Source organism: Sinocyclocheilus anshuiensis, unplaced genomic scaffold (assembly GCF_001515605.1).
Source record: "Sinocyclocheilus anshuiensis isolate Anshui unplaced genomic scaffold, SAMN03320099.WGS_v1.1 scaffold222, whole genome shotgun sequence".
In the NCBI taxonomy this organism is placed as follows: domain Eukaryota; kingdom Metazoa; phylum Chordata; class Actinopteri; order Cypriniformes; family Cyprinidae; genus Sinocyclocheilus; species Sinocyclocheilus anshuiensis.
This window is the reverse complement of record NW_015542408.1, coordinates 1,023,639-1,043,685: the sequence shown is the minus strand read 5'-3', so window position 1 is coordinate 1,043,685 and position 20,047 is coordinate 1,023,639. Positions and strand designations below refer to the sequence as shown.

The 20,047-nt window shown below is 35.0% G+C and overlaps 2 protein-coding genes across 2 annotated transcripts in view; one reads left to right on the top strand and one right to left on the bottom strand.

The window, feature by feature from the left end:
- The window catches only part of LOC107693139 (nidogen-2-like), a 41,009-nt gene extending 29,373 nt beyond the window's left edge, over positions 1-11,636 (bottom strand). Inside the window, exons 1-5 of the mRNA XM_016492406.1 lie at positions 11,374-11,636; positions 10,670-10,972; positions 4,011-4,252; positions 2,599-3,080; positions 1,432-1,581 (exon numbers count right to left, since the gene is read on the bottom strand). Of these exons, the coding sequence (XP_016347892.1) occupies positions 1,432-1,581; positions 2,599-3,080; positions 4,011-4,252; positions 10,670-10,972; positions 11,374-11,577 (1,381 nt within the window). The 5' untranslated portion in view covers positions 11,578-11,636. The remainder of the gene's footprint in view (positions 1-1,431; positions 1,582-2,598; positions 3,081-4,010; positions 4,253-10,669; positions 10,973-11,373) is intronic.
- Positions 11,637-15,984: 4,348 nt separating this feature from the next.
- Positions 15,985-20,047, top strand: part of LOC107693138 (prostaglandin E2 receptor EP2 subtype-like) — a 6,111-nt gene continuing 2,048 nt past the window's right edge. The window contains exon 1 of the mRNA XM_016492405.1: positions 15,985-17,153. Within this exon, the coding sequence (XP_016347891.1) occupies positions 16,347-17,153 (807 nt within the window). The 5' untranslated portion in view covers positions 15,985-16,346. The remainder of the gene's footprint in view (positions 17,154-20,047) is intronic.

The window sequence follows — 20,047 nt, the reverse complement described above, 5'->3', positions numbered from 1 at the left end:
ACAAAACAAAACGCCGGTCACGAATTAGAAGTACAAACCGAGGATTTGCAAAGAAAAATGTCGGAGGATTTCGATATAAGCCAAGAGGAGACTGGTTTTCCTTTGCTAAAATAAGGAAACTTTGCTTCATTTGCTCCTATTCGGTTGTTAAGTGGTGATTTGCAAAGATTCATTGCATTTCCTTCAGAAACAATAGTAACGTTAATTCACTGCGTCTTCAGTGGCTCAGATATCGGGAGTAAATGACGACTGCTATGTTCATTATTACATCCAACAACAGAACACCTCAATCGCTTAGGAGACATTCTTGTCTACATCTGCTCCGGCGTCGAAACAGTGGAGGGCTGAGGACAGCTCACTCAGGGCGGGTCTAAGGTAAAACGCCAGTGTCAATCAACAATCATGGGAGGGGCCTGTCCCCTGAGATCGGCTCGATTTGAGAAAGGGGAAATGATTTAACGAGACTAAAAAAAAAACACTGGGTGGATTTTTATCATTATAGGGCGGTTGTGTACACACACTGCCAACACACATTTCAGTTCAAACAACTTGTAAAAGTGCATGTTGTATCCAATGACCCCTTTAAGAAAAAAAAAACATTTTCGGGTATTTCTTTAATCTACAAACTGCTCTCAAAAGCTACAATTTCTCCAGTTACTCTGCTGTTTCAGAGTGGTTTTGGATAGATTTCCCTCCACACCACCTCCCTCACCGGCCACACAAAGCTCCTACTGTATACACATGCATATCCAACAGCTGAGGAAGCTTTTCCACTGAATATTTTCTCTCAGACACAAATGTCTGTCATTCAGCACAAGCCAGACTTGACTTTGAAACAGGGCTCAAGATTTCTTTCACACATAAGCATCGATGTCGTTAAGAGTCGATGTTCACAGGTAAATTACAGTCATACAAAGCCAATATGATGTCATTATCTTGAAAAGATCCTGTTCCTCAAGCCCCATGAGGGCCGCCGAATGATTCACTAGGGAAATCCACTCAGGTTTTCCAAAAGATCAAGTGTTTTCGACATAAAACCTCCCACAAAATTGGTGTGGCAGCCACAACTCTTAATAAAAACACTGTGGAATAAGTTGTGGGTATTACTGCAGCCAGTTAACACAAGCGTTGGCCAATTACAGACAATTAGCGGCCACTCGGCACGCAAGTGAAGCAGTCAGTAAAAGACCAAGTTTGACAGGAAATAACTTTGGAATTTGCATACCTAAAACTGTGCCACATCAAAATGTTATCTACAAATTCCTTTGCAATACAAAAATATACATCTTTACTTTTAAAAATAGTGTGTTGGAAAGAGAAACACTGGTAATATATCCCCAGAGATGCACTGCAAATGTTGTTCATACTTTCAGAATAAGGTCATGTTATGTGTAGCTTTTACAACGGCTCTTTTTACAGCCCCAGTCTTACCGTTTGGCAGGCAGTGACGGCCGTTGCCGTAGAATCCTGAGTTGCAGTGACAGCAGAAGCCAGTGGAATACTCTGTGCAGTGTGCGTTCTGACTGCACTGCTGCTGGAAGCGCTCACATGTCTCTTTATTATCGGTTGAGTAATGGATCACTGCAGGAGAGAGCGGAAAGAGAGACAAATTGCTCTTAAATAGGCTAGTAAAGTCAAACTCAGTCATAAGTCATAGGTTAACTTCTAGTACACAATCTTGAGTTCTCTCTGGATTGTTTAATAGATAAAACTGAATAATAGGAAGTCACAATACTGAGTCAAATAATATATGAATCAAATTAATTGTGCATTAAAAAAATGGCAGACTTATAATAATAATACTTGCATGCATGCCCATGTATGGGAATTTGAAAGTTTTTGTATTTAACTGAAATTCTTTTTGGCCATTAATGGTGTTTTGGAGAGAAGAGAAAAAAGAAATGATTTTGTTGGTGTAAATGCTCAGCAAATTATGTGTCCATTTGCAAATATTAAAGTATATTTTAATTTGCAAAGCTAAAAGTGGTCTTAAGTGATAAAAATGTATGTAATATTACTCAGTGTATAATAATTGTGGATATACTACTTGATAATTGCTAACAGTGTTATTTCAGTATTATTTATATACTATTATTAATATTTTGAGTTATCATTTTACATTTTTTACGTTTTTTTTTTTTAAACCGTACTAGATTTTAAGTTTTATTAATTTTATGTTGTCATTTGTTCTATTTAGTTTGTTGTTATTATTATTATAATATTTTTATTTTTACAGTACAATTATTAAGTATTTTTATTTTTATGTTTTGCCATTTGTTTAGTTTTTGTTTTTTCTATTTAGCTTTTTTTTCTTCATTTTTTATGTTCCCTTTTTTTATTCTTTTTTTGTGTACGTTTTTCATGTAATATTTATATTTCCTTTTAATTAGGTTTATTTCAATTATAGAAAATACATTATTAGTTTTAAAAACAACACTGGTATCTAAACACACTAAGTAACATAGATTAGAAATAAGCAAACGATGGCAACAGTTGCTAAAGTTCGATTGGTCAGTAACATTTTTAGGGTGGTGCTTAGCAAAGGTTCATTAAATATATTTCAGTATTGGTTATGGATCACAATCATTCAACTCTCACCTCCAGAGTCAAAGTCCACTTTCTCCTCAACACTGAACACTTGACCACCAGAAGGTGGGACATCCTTCACACGGTTTGGGTACACCTGCAGAATTGCGTGCTTTGGTAATGGCCACTGGGGCTGGGTCACGTCCTCCGGGGGAAGATTATGGGGATCCGGCTGAGGAAAATCACCTGGACCAGACTCTGAGGGCTGAGGGGGAGACTGACCAAGGGGCACCTCCTGGTTGAGACGCTCCAGTATTGAGGAGTCTTGCTCTGGCTCAAGAAACTCCGTTGTGGTGGGATCTTGGAAGTCAGGATCGATGGGATCATACTCTTCCTCATCTGTTTCTGTGTAGTCTTCATCAGGGAGCACAGCATCCAGGACTGGGGGAGCTTTGGTGAAAACAGCCTCATGCTGTGCAGGAACGACATTCTGGAAGGAATATCTGTTTCCAATGTGGAAGAGCCAAACTCCACGCTCTCCTATGTTTCCTTTTCTGAAGAGAGTTATAATATTACATTATAATATTATAATTTTAATCATGGCAATTAAAATTTAGTTTAAAATGAATCAAAGAAAAATCTTTAAATTACTGCTTTTATTTTATTATATAAATAAAATAAAATACAAACAAATATCTATTATAATATAATATCTAAATTTACAATATAATATAAAATATGTAACATTATTAATATAAATTCATAAATGTATATCAAATAAACATTTAATGTTCTGTTTTTCTGTGTTCATACACTATTGTAAGATTTTATTGTTTTTGTTTTTTTCAGCAAGGATGCATTAAATTGGTTAAAATTGACAGTAAAGACACTTATAATGTTACAAAAAACTTCAAATAAATGCTTTTTTTTTTCAACTTTCTATTCATTAAAGAATCTTGAACAAAAATGTATCATGGTTTTTACAAAATTCAGCACAACTTTGTAATATTCATAATATAATTCAGCATCAAATCAGCATCTTAGAATGATTTCTGAAGGTAAAAGTAATGACTGCTGATAATTCAGCTTTGCCACCACATTAATAAATTACATCTTAAAATATTAAAGTAGAAAACAGTAAAGTACAATTTCACATTGTAAAAACGCTTCTGTTTTTTGTTTTGGATTACATAAATACAGCCTTGGGGAGCAGGGTACGGTAGTGTATAAATACAATGTTTATGTTAGAAAACACACATATATTATGCAAACAAAAACGTTTATTTTGGATGCGATTAATCGTTTGACAGCACTAATTTTTATTTATGAAAAACACAAATGAATAACATTTAACAACAATCTAATAATAATATAATAACATTTTTTGTTTATTTCTGAGTAATTTTCTGTATTGTTTCCAAAAGAAAAAGTTATTTTATTTTACCAAAGCCCCATTTTAAAATAGTAATTCCTCTGATGCTTACTGGTAAAGGTTTTTGACGGACTGCTCATCACTGGTGACGCTGTAGTATGGCCCCTCTGTCCGGGAAAAGAAGAGGAAGGACAGCTCTCCTCTGGTGAAGCCCACACGAGCTGGAAGCTCAATTTCGACATAGTAAGATTCCTTGGGCCGTGTCCCAAAAAACTGCAGGCCATCCTCAGGGTATAGGAAGAGTGCATAAGTATCCTTCTCATTGTAGGCAAGCACCACTTGGAATGTGTTTACCTTGAAGAGAGAAGACCATTACTCCAGAATCTGTGCAGCACTTTAGAAGGTAATAAAACTTTCAAAACATATCACCTGTAAATATTCCATTATATACTGTAAATCTATCTAAAATAGTTTACTTAACTTCCTTCTCCTTACTTTTGGGCAAAGTGGTCTCTAAATGAGATTTGTTTTCTGTATATCTTAATCAGCACTGAAAACCTCTACCATCTAGAGCTTCAGCTGAAATCCAAATATGGTGTTTCTAACAACTTCACTGATTTTACAAGTCTAGTACCCACCATATGTGCCTCAGTACTGTCTCTTGCCCCCTTTTGTTGTTTTTCACACCTAGTTTTACTGCATTTAACAGATCACTAAAAACATTTTAGGAGTCTATAGTGTCACCCTTGGCCATGTCAAGTTATTTTAGTATTACTCATGTTATTTTAGTATATAGCCTACTCTTACATAGAATTATATACTATTATACTAGATAATTGAGCTTCACAAATTAGAAAGTGGCTTTAAGAAAAGAGCTAGAGCAGTGAAAATTCCCATTTCCACCATCAGGGCAATAATTAAGAATTTCCAATCAACAGAAAATGTTATGAATCTGCCTGAAAGAGGACTATATTGTGTGTCTATATCGTCCTAATGCACGGTGAGGAGGAGAGTTTGAGTGGCTAAAGACTCTTCAAGGATCACAGCTGGAGAATTGCAGAAAATAGTTGAGTCTCAGGGTCAGAAAACCTTAAAAAAAAAAAAATCAAACAGCACCTACATCACATGTTGTTTGGGAGGGTTTCAAGAAAATTTTCCTAGCTCATCCAAAAACAAACTCCAGCATATTCAACAATCCCCAGCATATTCTGTTGTCAGACACGACTGGAACTTCAAATGGGACTGGCTTCTATGGTCAGATGTAACTAAAAAATTTGCTTTTTTAGCAGCAAACAATCAAGATGGGTTTGGTGAACACAGAGACAAAAAGTACCCCATGTGTACAATGAAATATACTGCTGTATTTTTAATGTTGTGGGCCTATATTTCTGCTGGAGGTCCTGGACATCTTGTTTAGATACATGGCATCTTTGATTCCATCAAATACCAACAGATAAAAAATCAAAAAGTGACTGACTCTGTTAGAAATCTTATAATGGGCCATGTTTGGATCTTCCAACCGGACAATAATCCAAAAACAAACCTTAAAAACAACACAAAAATGGGTCACTGAGCACAAAACCAAGCTTCTGCTCTGGCCATTCCAGTCTGAGCTGAACCCTATAGAAGATAGATGAGTGGTGAACTGAAGAGGAGAAGCTGGGGATCTGAAGGGTCTGGAGAGATTCTGGATGAAGGAATGCTCTCTGATCTCTTGTCAGGTGCTCTCTAACCTCATCAGGCATTATAGGAGAAAACTCAGAGCTGTTATTATGCCAAATGGAGGTTTCAAAAAGCATTGAATAAAAGGGTGCTGTTAATTGTGTCCAATGTGTATTAGAGAAAAACATTTATGTCATAACGATATTTCCCCCCATTTTAAATTCTTATTCTCCATTAACAATTTATTAACAATGCAGATTTATTTTCACAGCCTTCTTTGATCATATTTACCAAGGGTGCCAATAATTCTGACCACGACTGTATATGTGTGTGTGTGTGTGTGTGTGTGTGTGTGTTTTCATATGAATTATAGCTTAAGTCATTTTGTTACGCTTTTGTCATTTCTATTAGTTTTATTTATATTTAAATATTTTTACTTAGATTTAATTTATTTTTAATTTATTTTTATTTCAGTTTTAATTTTAGTAATTTTAGCACTTCACCTTAAACACGTTTTATTTTAGGTAGTTGCTAATGAAACATTAGTAATTTTTTCATCTATTTTTATTTAATTTTATTTCAGCTGTTTGCAACCCATTTTACATCGTAATGTAACGTAATTTAACATATTTCCAAGTGAAATACGATATATAATAAGGAGGCTTGGTGCATTTGCTGCAAAAATGGGGAAAGTTGTGTTACATTTTGCATTACATTTTTATTAAAAATGAACATTTTTTCATTCTAAATAACTACATATTAATGATGTACTGTTCCCCAACAAGACAAGAAATGTCTATTATGACTATAAACTGGGTCTATTTGGATTTCATGTTGATTTAAATGGATAGTACACCCAAAAATGAAACTTCATCACTCATGCTCATGTTGTTCCACACTTGTATAACGTTCTTTCTTTTGTGGAACATAAAAGAAGATATTCTGAAGAATGTTGGTAATCAAACAGTTTTAATTTGTTCCATTTGACTTAAGATTGACCACTGTATGGACAAAAAGTCAATGGGAACCGAAACGGTTTGGTTACCCACATTCTTCAAAATATCTTCTTTTGTGTTTCATAGAAAAATAAACTCATACAGGCTTGAGGGTGAATAAATGATGACAAAATTTTCATTTTTGGGTGGACTATCCCTTTAAGTAAGCTTTTCTAGCAAGACATCCTAATGACGTTTCAACACAGATATTAAGAAGCCCTTCCCCCTTTCCAGTCTCTCGCATACATACACAGAGGATGTGTGTGAAATTCCTCTCCTGTGTTTAGTAATCCAAGCTGTCCCCGAGTGGAGCCATCACCTCCACAAAACAACCCCCCAATTCCAAAGAGACAATGCTGCATCTGGCTTTCAGAGAGCCTCGGGCTGCCTCATTCCCCAGCATGCATCCCTCCTGAATCCCCTCACCCAACCCTGCTGCCTTCAGCTTCAAGCTCCTAATTGCAGGACCACACTGCCTCGAAGCAGTGCCGAAACACACCCATAAACAAGATTGTTTAAAGATGTTATAGTACCAAAAGAGGAATTAGGACCCCACAATGAAGGGGTCTAATTACTTGAGATGGTACTACATCAATACTATTATTATTATATACAGTATACTACTTTTCTGTAATTGTATTGTAATTGTATTATACTATTACAATACCATTACAGTACTATCAACTATCAGTACTATCAACATTATTACAGAATTTTTTTCTTCATAACGTCTTGATAATGTATATTTTATATTATATATAAACTAAGTTTAGAATAATTAAGCTTTTGAAAGAATTGTCACATGATCCTTCAGAAATCATTATAATGTGCTAATTTGGTGCTCACTTATTAATAATGGTTCATATTATTATCAGCATTAAAAACTGCTTTTTGCTGCTTGATATTTTTTGAAAACCATAATATCATTTTCTTTCAGGATTCTTTGATGAATAGAAAGTTCAAAAGAACAGAATTTTTTTCTAACATTATAAATGTCTTTACTGTCACTTTTGATCAATTTAATGCATCCTTGCCTATCAAAAGAATTCATTTTAACATTTTATACCAAGTTTTTAAATAGTGGTGAATCACAGTTTCCTCAAAAATTGTAAGCATAAATATTAAGTTTTCAACATTACTTAACAATAATTCACACTATTACTGTTTTACTGTATTTTTGATCAAATAAATGCAGCCTTGGCAGCCTTTAAAAACATTAAAGAATCCTAATCATTCCAAACTTTTGGCCTGTTTATTTTGATTAATTTCTTTCCTTTTTTATTTTTATTATTCTATTGTACAATTCCTTCTATCTTTTATCTCATAACTTGTTTTGTGCATGATTCTTTGGCAATACTGTATGTAAATAGAATTGTGCCAATAAAGTACTTTAAATGAAAAAATAAATGTAATATTTAAAACTGAATCGGTACTATGTGTCCTCCATTCATGGAGTATCACCTCCATAAGCTCCTATTTCTTCAATCCATGAGACGTCTGCAGACAGACAGACATGTGTTGGACTGCAGGAGACACAAGACTAGATAAAGTGGTTTAAATCCCAAAGGCAAACATAAGATATCATCTAGAGATTTCACCATTTAGACCCTCTGAGCTTCAGCAAACTCTCTGTGGAGAGACGTAGTAAATCAACTCAAGGATGTGCTTTCTTCAAACAAGCCCTTTGGCCTAAAGCTCTTCTATTGCAATCAAGTCAAATTTAGTAAGCAAACATTGCTTAAGATAGTAAACAGTTCTGAAAGCATGCAACTCTTTAGTCAAGAAAGATGACTGCGGTTTGACTTTCCACCCAGTAACCCTGCATGAGCCAAACAGCAGGAGGCCAATAGTATTGAGCTAATTTATCACAAGGATTAAACATCTAAATGGGGAGTATCTATTTTTATGACAGCTTGAATGCCATACTAGTATTTAGTATATTCTTTGTGACATTTAGCTTTGACTGTGATGATATACAGTATATTGTAGCATGTAATACTGTATATACTGTACACTCTAAAAAATGCTGGGTTAAATATAACCCAGCGCTGCAAACTCTCTGTGGAGAGACGTAGTAAATCAACTCAAGGATGTGCTTTCTTCAAACAAGCCCTTTGGCCTAAAGCTCTTCTATTGCAATCAAGTCAAATTTAGTAAGCAAACATTGCTTAAGATAGTAAACAGTTCTGAAAGCATGCAACTCTTTAGTCAAGAAAGATGACTGCGGTTTGACTTTCCACCCAGTAACCCTGCATGAGCCAAACAGCAGGAGGCCAATAGTATTGAGCTAATTTATCACAAGGATTAAACATCTAAATGGGGAGTATCTATTTTTATGACAGCTTGAATGCCATACTAGTATTTAGTATATTCTTTGTGACATTTAGCTTTGACTGTGATGATATACAGTATATTGTAGCATGTAATACTGTATATACTGTACACTCTAAAAAATGCTGGGTTAAATATAACCCAGCGCTGGGTTAAAAAGGGACAAACCCAGCATTTTTTAGAGTGTAATAGTGGCTTTTATTATTTGCATTTAGCATTGTTCTTTCTCTGAAAGTCTATCAGAACATCCACCAGTTGTGAGCCAGTGCCATAGAGTAAATTCCTGACAGATAGAGGGAAATTCCTGATAATATTTACTCTGAGAATACAAACATGAACATGGCCTTATGCAACCCAAACAAGAGAAGAAATGCTGCTTCCGGAACCAATGCATAACAAATGATAATACTTTATGAGCAATGCAGCTGTTTCTGCTCAGCTGTCTGGATGAGAGATCCGAATGTGCGCTAGAGGCTTGAAGAATGACCCATTCATTAATGCCCATTAGAATACACCAAAAACATCAGAATTCAGTTCCATCTCAGCTGAAATCACTCCACTTACACACCAACAACTGTAGACCCCTGTAACATCGCTGAACTAATAAACTTAAGTATTCTTTTGTGAAAATATGGTCTGAATGTGACCTTATAAACAACATAAAACGGGCTTTTGTACCTATAGATATTTGACAGCACATACATGACTGTCTGGGATTTTTTTAATGATATTTTTGAAACATTAAGCTCTTATGCTCACAAAGGCTGCATTTATTTAATCAAACATATAGTAAAAAAGCAGTACTGTAAAATATTGCTAGAATTCAAAATTTAGTGTTTTTTTTAAGATTCTTTAATGAATAGAAAGCTCAAAAGAACAGCATGTAATTGAAATAGAAATCTTTCTAACATTTCAAATGTCTTTACTGTCACTTTTTATGATTTAACGTGTCCCTGCTGAATAAAAAAAGTATTAATTTCTTTAAAAAAAAAAAATTCTTGCTGGCCTCAGACGTCTATGCACTAGTGTTCACTTCACAATTTACCATCAGATTTTGTGTCTAATATTATAAAGCAACTCCAACTGGTGGATCATGACTCATAACAGATTGCAGGGCTATTCTGATGGACATTAGATAAAATCAGTGCTAAATGCAAATAAAATGCAACGTATAATTATGTATAATTGGCATAGCAATTAAACTAGGATTGCCATTTAAAAAAAAAAAATAACTAAAAACTATTTTGATTTACTTTGTTATATTTTACTTATTATTAAATATAATCTTTATTTTATTATATTAATAGACAATATTAATAGAAATACATTTTTGATTTTAGGGCATTTTTGTTTGCACTTGTACAATAAACAATTCAGGTAATGTGCTTGATGTCTTAACAACACTGAATGAAAACCCTATATTGATTGGATTCAAAAAGCCTATCAGACCCCTGAGAAATACTGTGGCTTTAATCATCTAAAACCTTCCCAAGCATTTCTGTGGTATGTGAGGTGTTGAGAAGACCTAATCACTGTGGTGACATGGACAATTAGGAGCAATTCAATCCCACCAGTTGTTCCTGTGAACGGCAGGTAAAATTAAAAGCTCTGGGATAGATTAGCAGGTAAGTGGGAGACGCTATTGTACGTTCTGACACCCTCTAGGCCTGAGATTAGGACAGACCACAGATGGCCAGCTTTGATAACCCCAGCCTAAAAGGATCTCGGGGAAAGCCAGACCTCCAGGGTCACATTTTAGTACCGCTCTAAGCAGTTATCTTACCCGATTGGATGGTCTAGAGCTGTGGGTGACCTCCTCATAAGCGGACACATTCTCCCAGGTGGCGATAAAGGCATGGGTTGGGGTGAACGTGGTATCTGGAAAGCCTCTCTTGACATCCGCTTCCGCCCGCTTCAGCACGGTAGGAGACTCCGTCTGCCGGTAGAAGATGGATCCTTTTCCTTTGCTGGTGTCAATGTCAGCCAGGAAGGGGGCGATGACAGGGAAGTCGGTGGGGAAGCCGTCATCTACATACTGCTTCTCCATGGGAAGATCCTGAGTTGAGATGATTCCATTGGTGGCCACCTGCAACGAGACACAAAACAGAACGAGAAATGTCTATAATGATCTAATTTTGGGGTCAAATTCTTAGAATTAGTATAGAATAAAACCAGAGCTACAATAAGCTCGTTTAAGTTTTTTTGACCACCCTGAATTTAGTTCATGATAAAAGAACTCTTACATTAAAATTTTTAAAGAAAACTTTTAAACTATGAAAATAAAAAAATAAGAAGGAATGACAGACATTCGTACATTCTTAACACAAGTTATACAGACATTAAATACACATTTAATTTCATACAACAAAACACTGAAATTTGTTTACAGTTTTATTCATTTTCCCAGAGGAATATGAGATTTCTTAAGGCAAATAAAGGCAAAGCAGCAACAACAACAAAACCTTATTAGACGTTTGATGTACTCACATATAAGTTATTGAAGGACGCCTCATAGAAGTACATGGCTTTGGTGAGCGTGATCACTTTAGAGGTCTCATCGTCGCCTTCTTGCAGAGTAACATCGCCGTAAAACATCCCATATGGATAGATGTCATGTCTGTGAATGGCTGTGGCATGCTGAACTGTCCATGAAAGTTGTAAAAAGAAGACTGCTATTTTGTGCCAGGTCATTTTAATGAACAGTTGGTACACATGCAGCTTGTATTCATACGGCACACTCAGTTTAAATGAGTTGATGTTTGGCTTGAAGCTGGGAAGTTTGTGATCCAGGCATTGAACAGGAGGGACTGTGGGAGGACACGCGGACGTTGATTGGCTGACGGGTGACACACGGGACACCATCTGCATTTCATTACATTTATAAAAGTAGAGGCTTTGGGATGGAAAGATGTCTTAATTTATTTAATGGCTACATTTATTAGGAATTCTATTTAATGAATGCCTTCTTATATAATTCTTATAAAATATATAAATACATTTTCGTGCGTTATATAATTTATATTATATGTCAAATATATAATCAAATGTATGTTATATTATTTTTAAGTTTTATTTGATAGAAACGTAGCTATAAAATATCCTTTAATAATCACTTTTCCTGTTTTACCTGACAGTTTGCTGAGTATAGCTTTAAGATTGCTTTAGACTAATCCAATTATTTCTATTCTACTACTATTTTAGATCGTCTTTAATCAATTTAAGACGTGTAAATACTGGATAACAAATGGATGAGTGTCACGAATCACTTCTGAGGCTCATCAAAGACTCGATGACCGTGAATATTCACACTGCTCGTTTTTAGTTCAATTACTAGCAAAAAAAAAAAAAAGATGCATAAAAGATAATGATAAAAAAAAGTTAAATTACTAGCCTATTATGTTCGCATTTGCATTGTGAATACTGCACAATAGGCCTACATACTTTCTTTCCTTTGTGTATGAGGCATATATTGTGTAAATGATTTATTATTTTTGACACATATACACAAACTGTATATATATTTCATATTTTCGTTTATTTCGTGGTTGTTCATTCATCTTGAAAACTACTATCTCTTTCTTGTTTGTGGTGCCATCTAGTGACCATTCCTATATGAATACTAGACACTGTTGGAATAGGGACATCGAATCTGGAAATTGGGTAACTAACTAAACTAACTAACGTTTGGAGGCCTATGGCACAAATCATAAAGTCCAGAACAAGAGGATGAGTCTGGTTTCAGCTAGACTATATAAAACAATATAAAACAACTCTTTCTGAGTTGTGCCCTGGCTTAAACTTTTCTCTTATAACAAATTCTTCTGTAAACAATGCATGCAAATTAAGCATTTAATCAGTGTAACTGAATCTGATCTTGAGTGAAGAGAAATGATCACGCATTGGAAACGTACTGTAGAGCACAGGTCAGAGTTTGTAGCCTAAGTCAGACTCAGAACAAAGTTAATGCAACCATTGAAATGTTGAAAAATGTTTTTATTTATTTATTTATTTTTGGTAAGTCAGTCTTTAAACCAAGAGTAAAAAATAAATAAATGTAAACATTTAAATAAATAAAAAATTAGAACAATAACTTACATTTTATTTCTGAAAGATTTGCTTTGTAAATATTTCATGCTTACTAATTGAAATAATGAATTAGCCTAATACATGCACAAATAAATTAAAACAGTATCCAAAGACACTTGTTTAACTACTAACAAAAGATGTTTAGTGTCCAACAGGGCAAAGGGCGCCTAAGGGTGAAAGGCCATTTAGATTGAATCTTCTCTCGGATCACTGAATAACAACAAGCACCACCGCAGCACTTTCCTAAACACTTGTTTGTCAAACAGTTCAAGCAATGACAAAAGATCAAATTTGAGGTCATTTGATTTAATACCCAATAATGTTCAAAAGTTTGGGCTGGCAAGATTTAGCCTACTTGATCAAAAATACAGCAAAAATGGTAATATTGTAACATCATTACAATTACAAACAACTCTTTTCTATTTTAATATGCCATACAAAATATGCTTGTGATAACAAACCTGAATTTTCAGCAGCCATTACTCTAGTCTTCAGTGTCACATGATCCTTTGCTGATTTGGTGCTCAAAAAAACATTTCTTCTTATTATAAGAAAACAGTTTAATTTTTTTTTCTTCAGGATTTAGGAAGGTCAGAAGAACAGCATGTATTTGAAAAAAGAAATCTTTTGTAACATAAATGTATTTACTGTCATTTGTGATCAATTTAATGCATGCATGTTGAATTAAAGTCAAAAAATATATAGATCAGTACCTTTTGACATATAAAGATGAAAACAAATAACACCAAACCTAACTCGTATTAACGGCCGTATAGCTGAATTAGTTTGTAATGGTGTAAAAGTGTTCAGTTTTTTTGTGTTGCAAACAGTGTTGGGGAAAGTTACTTTTAAAAGTAATGCATTACAATATTGCGTTACTCCATAAAAAAAGTAACTAATTACGTTACTTAGTTACTTTTTATGGAAAGTAATGCATTACGTTACTTTTGCATTACTTTTTAAATCTGGACAGGGCTTGCTTGTTTGTTTTTAAAATAAAAAAGTTATATTTTTGGCAAATATAAAAGCCTTTTCACACCAAAAGTGAAATGAATAAGCCTCAGGCTGAAGGGAAAGTAAATTTACGTCCATACAGTAGAATACAGAAGAAGAAATTTCAACACACTTCAGCAATAAAAAAAAGACACACAAATGTTTGTCTAGAGTAATTTTTGCTTATTAGTATGGTTGAACTGGATCATCGAAGGTCAGAAGCAAAGACATTGGTTAATAGAATGGGATTAAATACATAAAGGATATTTGTGTTGTTTAACATTTAATTATTGCAGGTTTGTGTCATATTCTAAGTTGCATTATTTTTATTCATTTTGAGGAATACTAAATCTGTGTTGTTGTTTTTTTTGCGATTGAGATGAATTAATGCATATTCATATTTATTTTAGAAATACAGTAACATCTGATTTCTCTCAACATGGGGACGGGAGAGCTGTCAATCAATAAATTGAAAAAAAAAGTAACTTGCGTTACTTATTTGAAAAAGTAACTCAGATATTCTCTTGTAAATTAAAAAGTAATGCATTACTTTACTAGTTACTTGAAAAAAGTAATCTGATTATGTAACTCGCGTTACTTGTAATGCGTTACCCCCAACACTGGTTGCAAATAAAACTTTTGTTATCACTCCTCTACTGCTCAAATGTATTTGTTTTAAGTGACTTGTCTGGTTCATTTATTCATCCTATAATCATAAATTGTACAAAAAGGCTTCCCTGTTTTATGGTTTTGTTAGTGGACGTGTCTTTTGTCTGCTTAACATACCTGGAATTTGATCGTGTCCTGATGTTCCTGTGATGTTCCTCGATTTCAGTGAATCTGATCCAGACGTTTCAAGTTTCACGACATGTTCATAACCATGTTTGGCCTGTCAGTGTGAGCATAACAAGCTATTTGTGTTGTAACCGTTTGGCAACATTCAGTGTATTTACATATGCTTATTAACAGCAGACAATATGGTGCAGGAGGAGAGCTCTACAAATACAGCCATCACTGCAGCAGGCCTAACAGAAGCTTCACAATCAAGGAAAAAAGTGTTACTTGGGTGGAAATATGCCTACATAGTTAATAATATGAACAAAACGTTAAAAACAACACAGCAGTATATAGAAGAAAATGTTATTGTAAATGTGTAAATGCTGTTTTATCAAATCATAAAACATTGCACAGAAAGGACCAGGAAGCCCTAAAATAAAAAAAATTAAAAAAAAGCACAAAATTCAAGACGCGTAGCAGCATGTTGTTAGCTCAGATAAGTACATGCCCAACCTTAAAGCCATGGAAAATTCTAGCATCTTTCAGCATTCACAAACTGTTATAGCAAGAGGAAGTAGGCTTAATTATGTAAATGTAAAGAAAAGATGACCGCAGAAATGATAGCGGAAAAGATGCCAACTGAGCTGTTGGGGATGAAGATAAACTTTCATGGGCCATTTTCAAAAGGTCCTGAAATATAAATCATTCTAATATGCTGATATGGTGCTTAAGAAACATTTCTTATGATTAACAATGTTGAAAACAGCTGTGCTGCTAATATTTGTATGGAAAACACTAACTTTTAAGATTCTTTATTATTATTATTTCTTTAAAAAAAAAAGTTATTTGATGAGAACTCGAGCACAAAATGTTGGACAACAGATACGTTTATTTGATTATTTATTAATTATTTAGTTATTGGTCATTTCAAGGATAGTGGTCATTGTTTAATCAGAGGCCATTTTATAGCTCATTCTTTCATAAAGGCAAATTTTATTACTTATATCACATGTAAACTTTAAGAGACTCATTCAAGATAATTTTTAGTATTATAATAGCTATTTTAATAATATTATTTGTACACACAGCAGCACAGAGCACTTTGGGACCCCAAACAGTCAGGAAATAAAGTCTCAACGGCACATGAGGTTTTAAGGAAGCTCGAATTTCTCATTGCTGTGTCTGGATCAGTGTGTGTGTGTGTGTGTGTGTGTGGAGGGTGGGGTCAAGACAATGACGTTGTTTCACCAGTCAACGGCTCACTCAGCTGAGGAACTCATGGCTCACACTACATTCTCCCACTGCCTCTTTGCCTTCGAGAGCATGGGGCAGGCAAAGAGGCAAGTCTGTCTGACTCCAGAGGCACTGAAATACTTGTATGGATCTGTTTTTTGGAGCACACCATGCTTACATTGATGAGCTCCATTCCTTTACCCTGGTGAACCATTCTAGACAAGAAACACGGACTAACTAAATGCAGTTTTTCTAATGTAGAGTTTGCTTTCAATCATGCCAACCTAAGCTAGTTCAAAGAAGCTTGGAGAACTTTGAGAAGAAGTTCCAAGAAGATCTACAACAGGAGTTTCAGCACATCTCTGGCAGTAATGGGCACAGAAAAACAAAACTGTACTGAAAGTCTGAGCGTGGAGCAGAACGGTGGCCCGGCCATCAGCGCGATGATGTTCGCAGCTGGAGTTCTCGGGAACCTGGTTGCGTTGGTTCTCCTGGAGTTCCGCAGGAGGAAAGAGAAGAACCGGCAGCGACAGTCTCTGTTCCATTTGCTGGTGACCACGCTGGTCATTACGGATCTAATGGGAACCTGCTTGATCAGTCCCCTGGTGCAGACTGCATACTTAACCAACACCACACTGGTTGGGCTGAGCGAGACTCGTGCGGTGTGTGAATATTTCGGATTTGCCATGACTTTCTTCAGTCTGGCGACGCTCTCCATCCTCCTCGCCATGGCACTGGAGAGGTGCCTTTCCATCGGGTACCCATACCACTACGGGAGGCACGTCACCAAACGCTGCGGATACATCACCATCCCTTGCATTTATCTAGTCTGCTTTTTATTTTGCTTAATGCCGTTTGCAGGCTTTGGGAAGTATGTGCAATACTGTCCCGGGACGTGGTGTTTTATTGCCATGAATCCAGAGGGGACTGAGGACCGGGCGTATGCCAACGTTTATGCCACTGTGATGCTGCTCATTGTTACAGTTATAGTGGCATGCAACTGTTTTGTAGTTTACCATCTGGTGTTAATGTACCGGAGGCGCAAAATGAACCGAGGATCAGTGCAGACCCGGAGTAAAAGGGACAGGAGGTACTTCTCATGGGCAGAGGAGGTGGAACATCTCATTCTCCTGGTCTTCATGACAGTCATATTTGTCATTTGTTCCCTGCCATTAATGGTAAGACTTACGGTGTATTATTAGGATGAAGAAAAGTGATTTATAGGAAATTCACTAAAATATGGACAAGTCCATGATGCATTTATTGAACCTTGCTAAATGCAATTTCTTAAAAAAAATTAAAAACATATTGTTGTTAAAAAAAATATTATATAAAAAGGGTTAAAAGATAAAAAACAGATGTTAATATAGATATTAGACATCATTTAACTGCAATAAATTACACTAGAATTATATTTTTTATTTATATATTTATGACCCTGGACCACAAAACCAGTCATAAGGGTCAATTTGAGATTTATACCTCATCTGAAAGCTGAATAAATAAGCTTTTTATTGATTTATGGATATGTTTTAGGATAGGACAATATTTGGCTGAGATGCAACTATTTGAAAATCTTAGAATGCAAAAAAAGCAATAAATTACTAAAATCGCCTTTAAAGTTGTCCAGATTAAGTCCTTAGCAATGCATATTACTAATCAAAAATTAAGTTTTGATATATTTATGGTAGGAAATTTACAAAATATCTTCATGGAACATGATCTTTACTTAATATCCTAATGATTTTTGGCATAAAAGAAAAATCAATAATTTTGAGAGCTATTGCTACAAATACACCTGTGCTACTAAAGTCTGGTTTTGTGCTCCAGGGTCACATTTGTAGCTGAAGAATATTTTTTTAACTCAAGAATTTTTCTAAAATACAACTATTGTTTATTTTATCATTTGTTTCTTTTGATTTGAAGTTTTAGAAAAAAGATATTAAACTGCTTGCACTGTTTGCTGTTTGAGCCTGTTAAAAGAAGAAGATGTACAACCAGCTGGACAAAGTAAATCAAAAGCAGACAACATCATGGATGCTTGCATATTATAGTTCATGTCACTGGGCATGGGGATGTTATGGTTTCTAAGTAACCACATATTTAGTTCATTGTCAGAGAGGAATGGTGATAAAAATGAAGAGGTTTTGACCCGTCTTGGAGAAGCTGGTATTCATGATACCAAATGCCAGAGAACTTTATCAGTGCATGAAAGCTTTTGGCATTTTGAAAAAGACACTACAGCTCACTGAGATCTTGTGTTTCTATGGAACAAATCCAAGATCTTGGTGGCACATAACATGCTTCCATAATCATTTCATCTCCCCCAAAGCTTCTGTACCAACAATAACTTCCAGTGTGAGGTTTAGATAGCTGCAGTGTATTTTTCTTGGAGTGTATTACATCTTGTGAAAATCAGTTATTCTGGTTGTCACACACAAACACTCTTGGCGCAGGCAGACTGATATTGTTTTATATAGTCTAGCTGAAACCAGACTCAAACACCCCTCACTCACCCTTCAGTGATCTGGAATAATGCTACCCACGTTAATTATTTACAAATGATAATTAACAGTAGGTGAAAGGATATTAAAGGATTACAGTTGCTCCTTACGACTCCGAGCTCATTGCAAACGTATTGCTGATTCACTGGTTTGAATTGAGTTTATCAAGGACAACTGAATTTCAGCATAAATTACAACAAGTAATATAATTTCACATCCCAGCAGCCCTCTGACTAAATTTGTGGGACGGGATAGTAGGTAAATGCAATGATGTACGGCTCCAGTCTGATCAAAAGGTTACGCATAATCAAAATCGTCAGATTTCATAATAATACTCACTTCCTTAAGATTTGATGCTATGTGAGAACTAATATGAGACTTTTCTTGACAAAACTGAAATGATTAGTATTTTTTAAAATGTATATTTGCACTGATTAAAAATAATAATAAAAATCTTTCAGTATCAGTGTTTAGAAAAAGTTGAAACTTTTTGACTAACTTTCGGTGGTCTCTGCATGTTAAAATCAGATAGGAGAAAATATTTGAACATGGAAAGAAATGATCACACATTAGCTTTAAGATTCCAGTTTGATGAAATGCAGTGCATGAGAATTTCGTAATAATTTCATCATACTTCATGGTCTGCAAAAATAGTTTTCCTGACCAAATAAAACTATAAGTCAAAATATAACTTCTTAAGTATATCTGCACTTTTGTTTGATAGAGGAATAGAACAAAACAAAGGCTTTTGTCATAATAGACTATGAGCAGAGGTAAACAAACTTAGGAAAAGAGGAAAATAATATGAATCATTTCTGCTCTCTTATGTGTCTGTTATTTTTATGATTATAAACTGAGAAATGATCTAAAGTTTTTAAAATGACCTTATGACTCATTGATGGGAAGTCCAAGATGAAGACATCTAGAAAGTGGATTATATATATTTCTGCTTCCATGGTTGACAGAAAGCACAAACCCAGACTTTGTCAGACTGTGCCGTGGTTACGTTTGTTTATGTTTTTGAGTTGTTCAATGCACACCCAAAATCATATGTGCCCACATAATTGTCTCATTCAGTTATAGCTGAAATCTTAGTAAAAGCAAAAGCTCCTTAAATTGGAATCAGTGGAGAAAACGACTGATAAGTCTCTTGCTTTTTAAAGTCTTATCTGTAATTTTAGAGTAATAACTCGCTGATGAGAAGTAATGCTATTTGTGCACATTATCTTGTGTGTGAGATGAAACACATCCATGCTGTCATTAATACTGATAAATAAATGAGCACTGAGTCTTATAGAAGCATGTCAACAACTATAATGGTTTCTCACTTATCCGATTAGATATGATTTGTAGGATGTGGAAAAGGACATGAATTATTAAAATCATAAATGCAAAACTATACTTTGGACCAGACAGTGTATACAGAGGCTCCAGATATCTCACCACAATGCTTTCATTACAGTTAGTGCTAGCAGCTGTTACACATGATGATTTTACATGCTGCATCCATCCATCCATCCATCATCTATCCATCCATCCACCCACCCACCCACCCTCCACCTATCTAT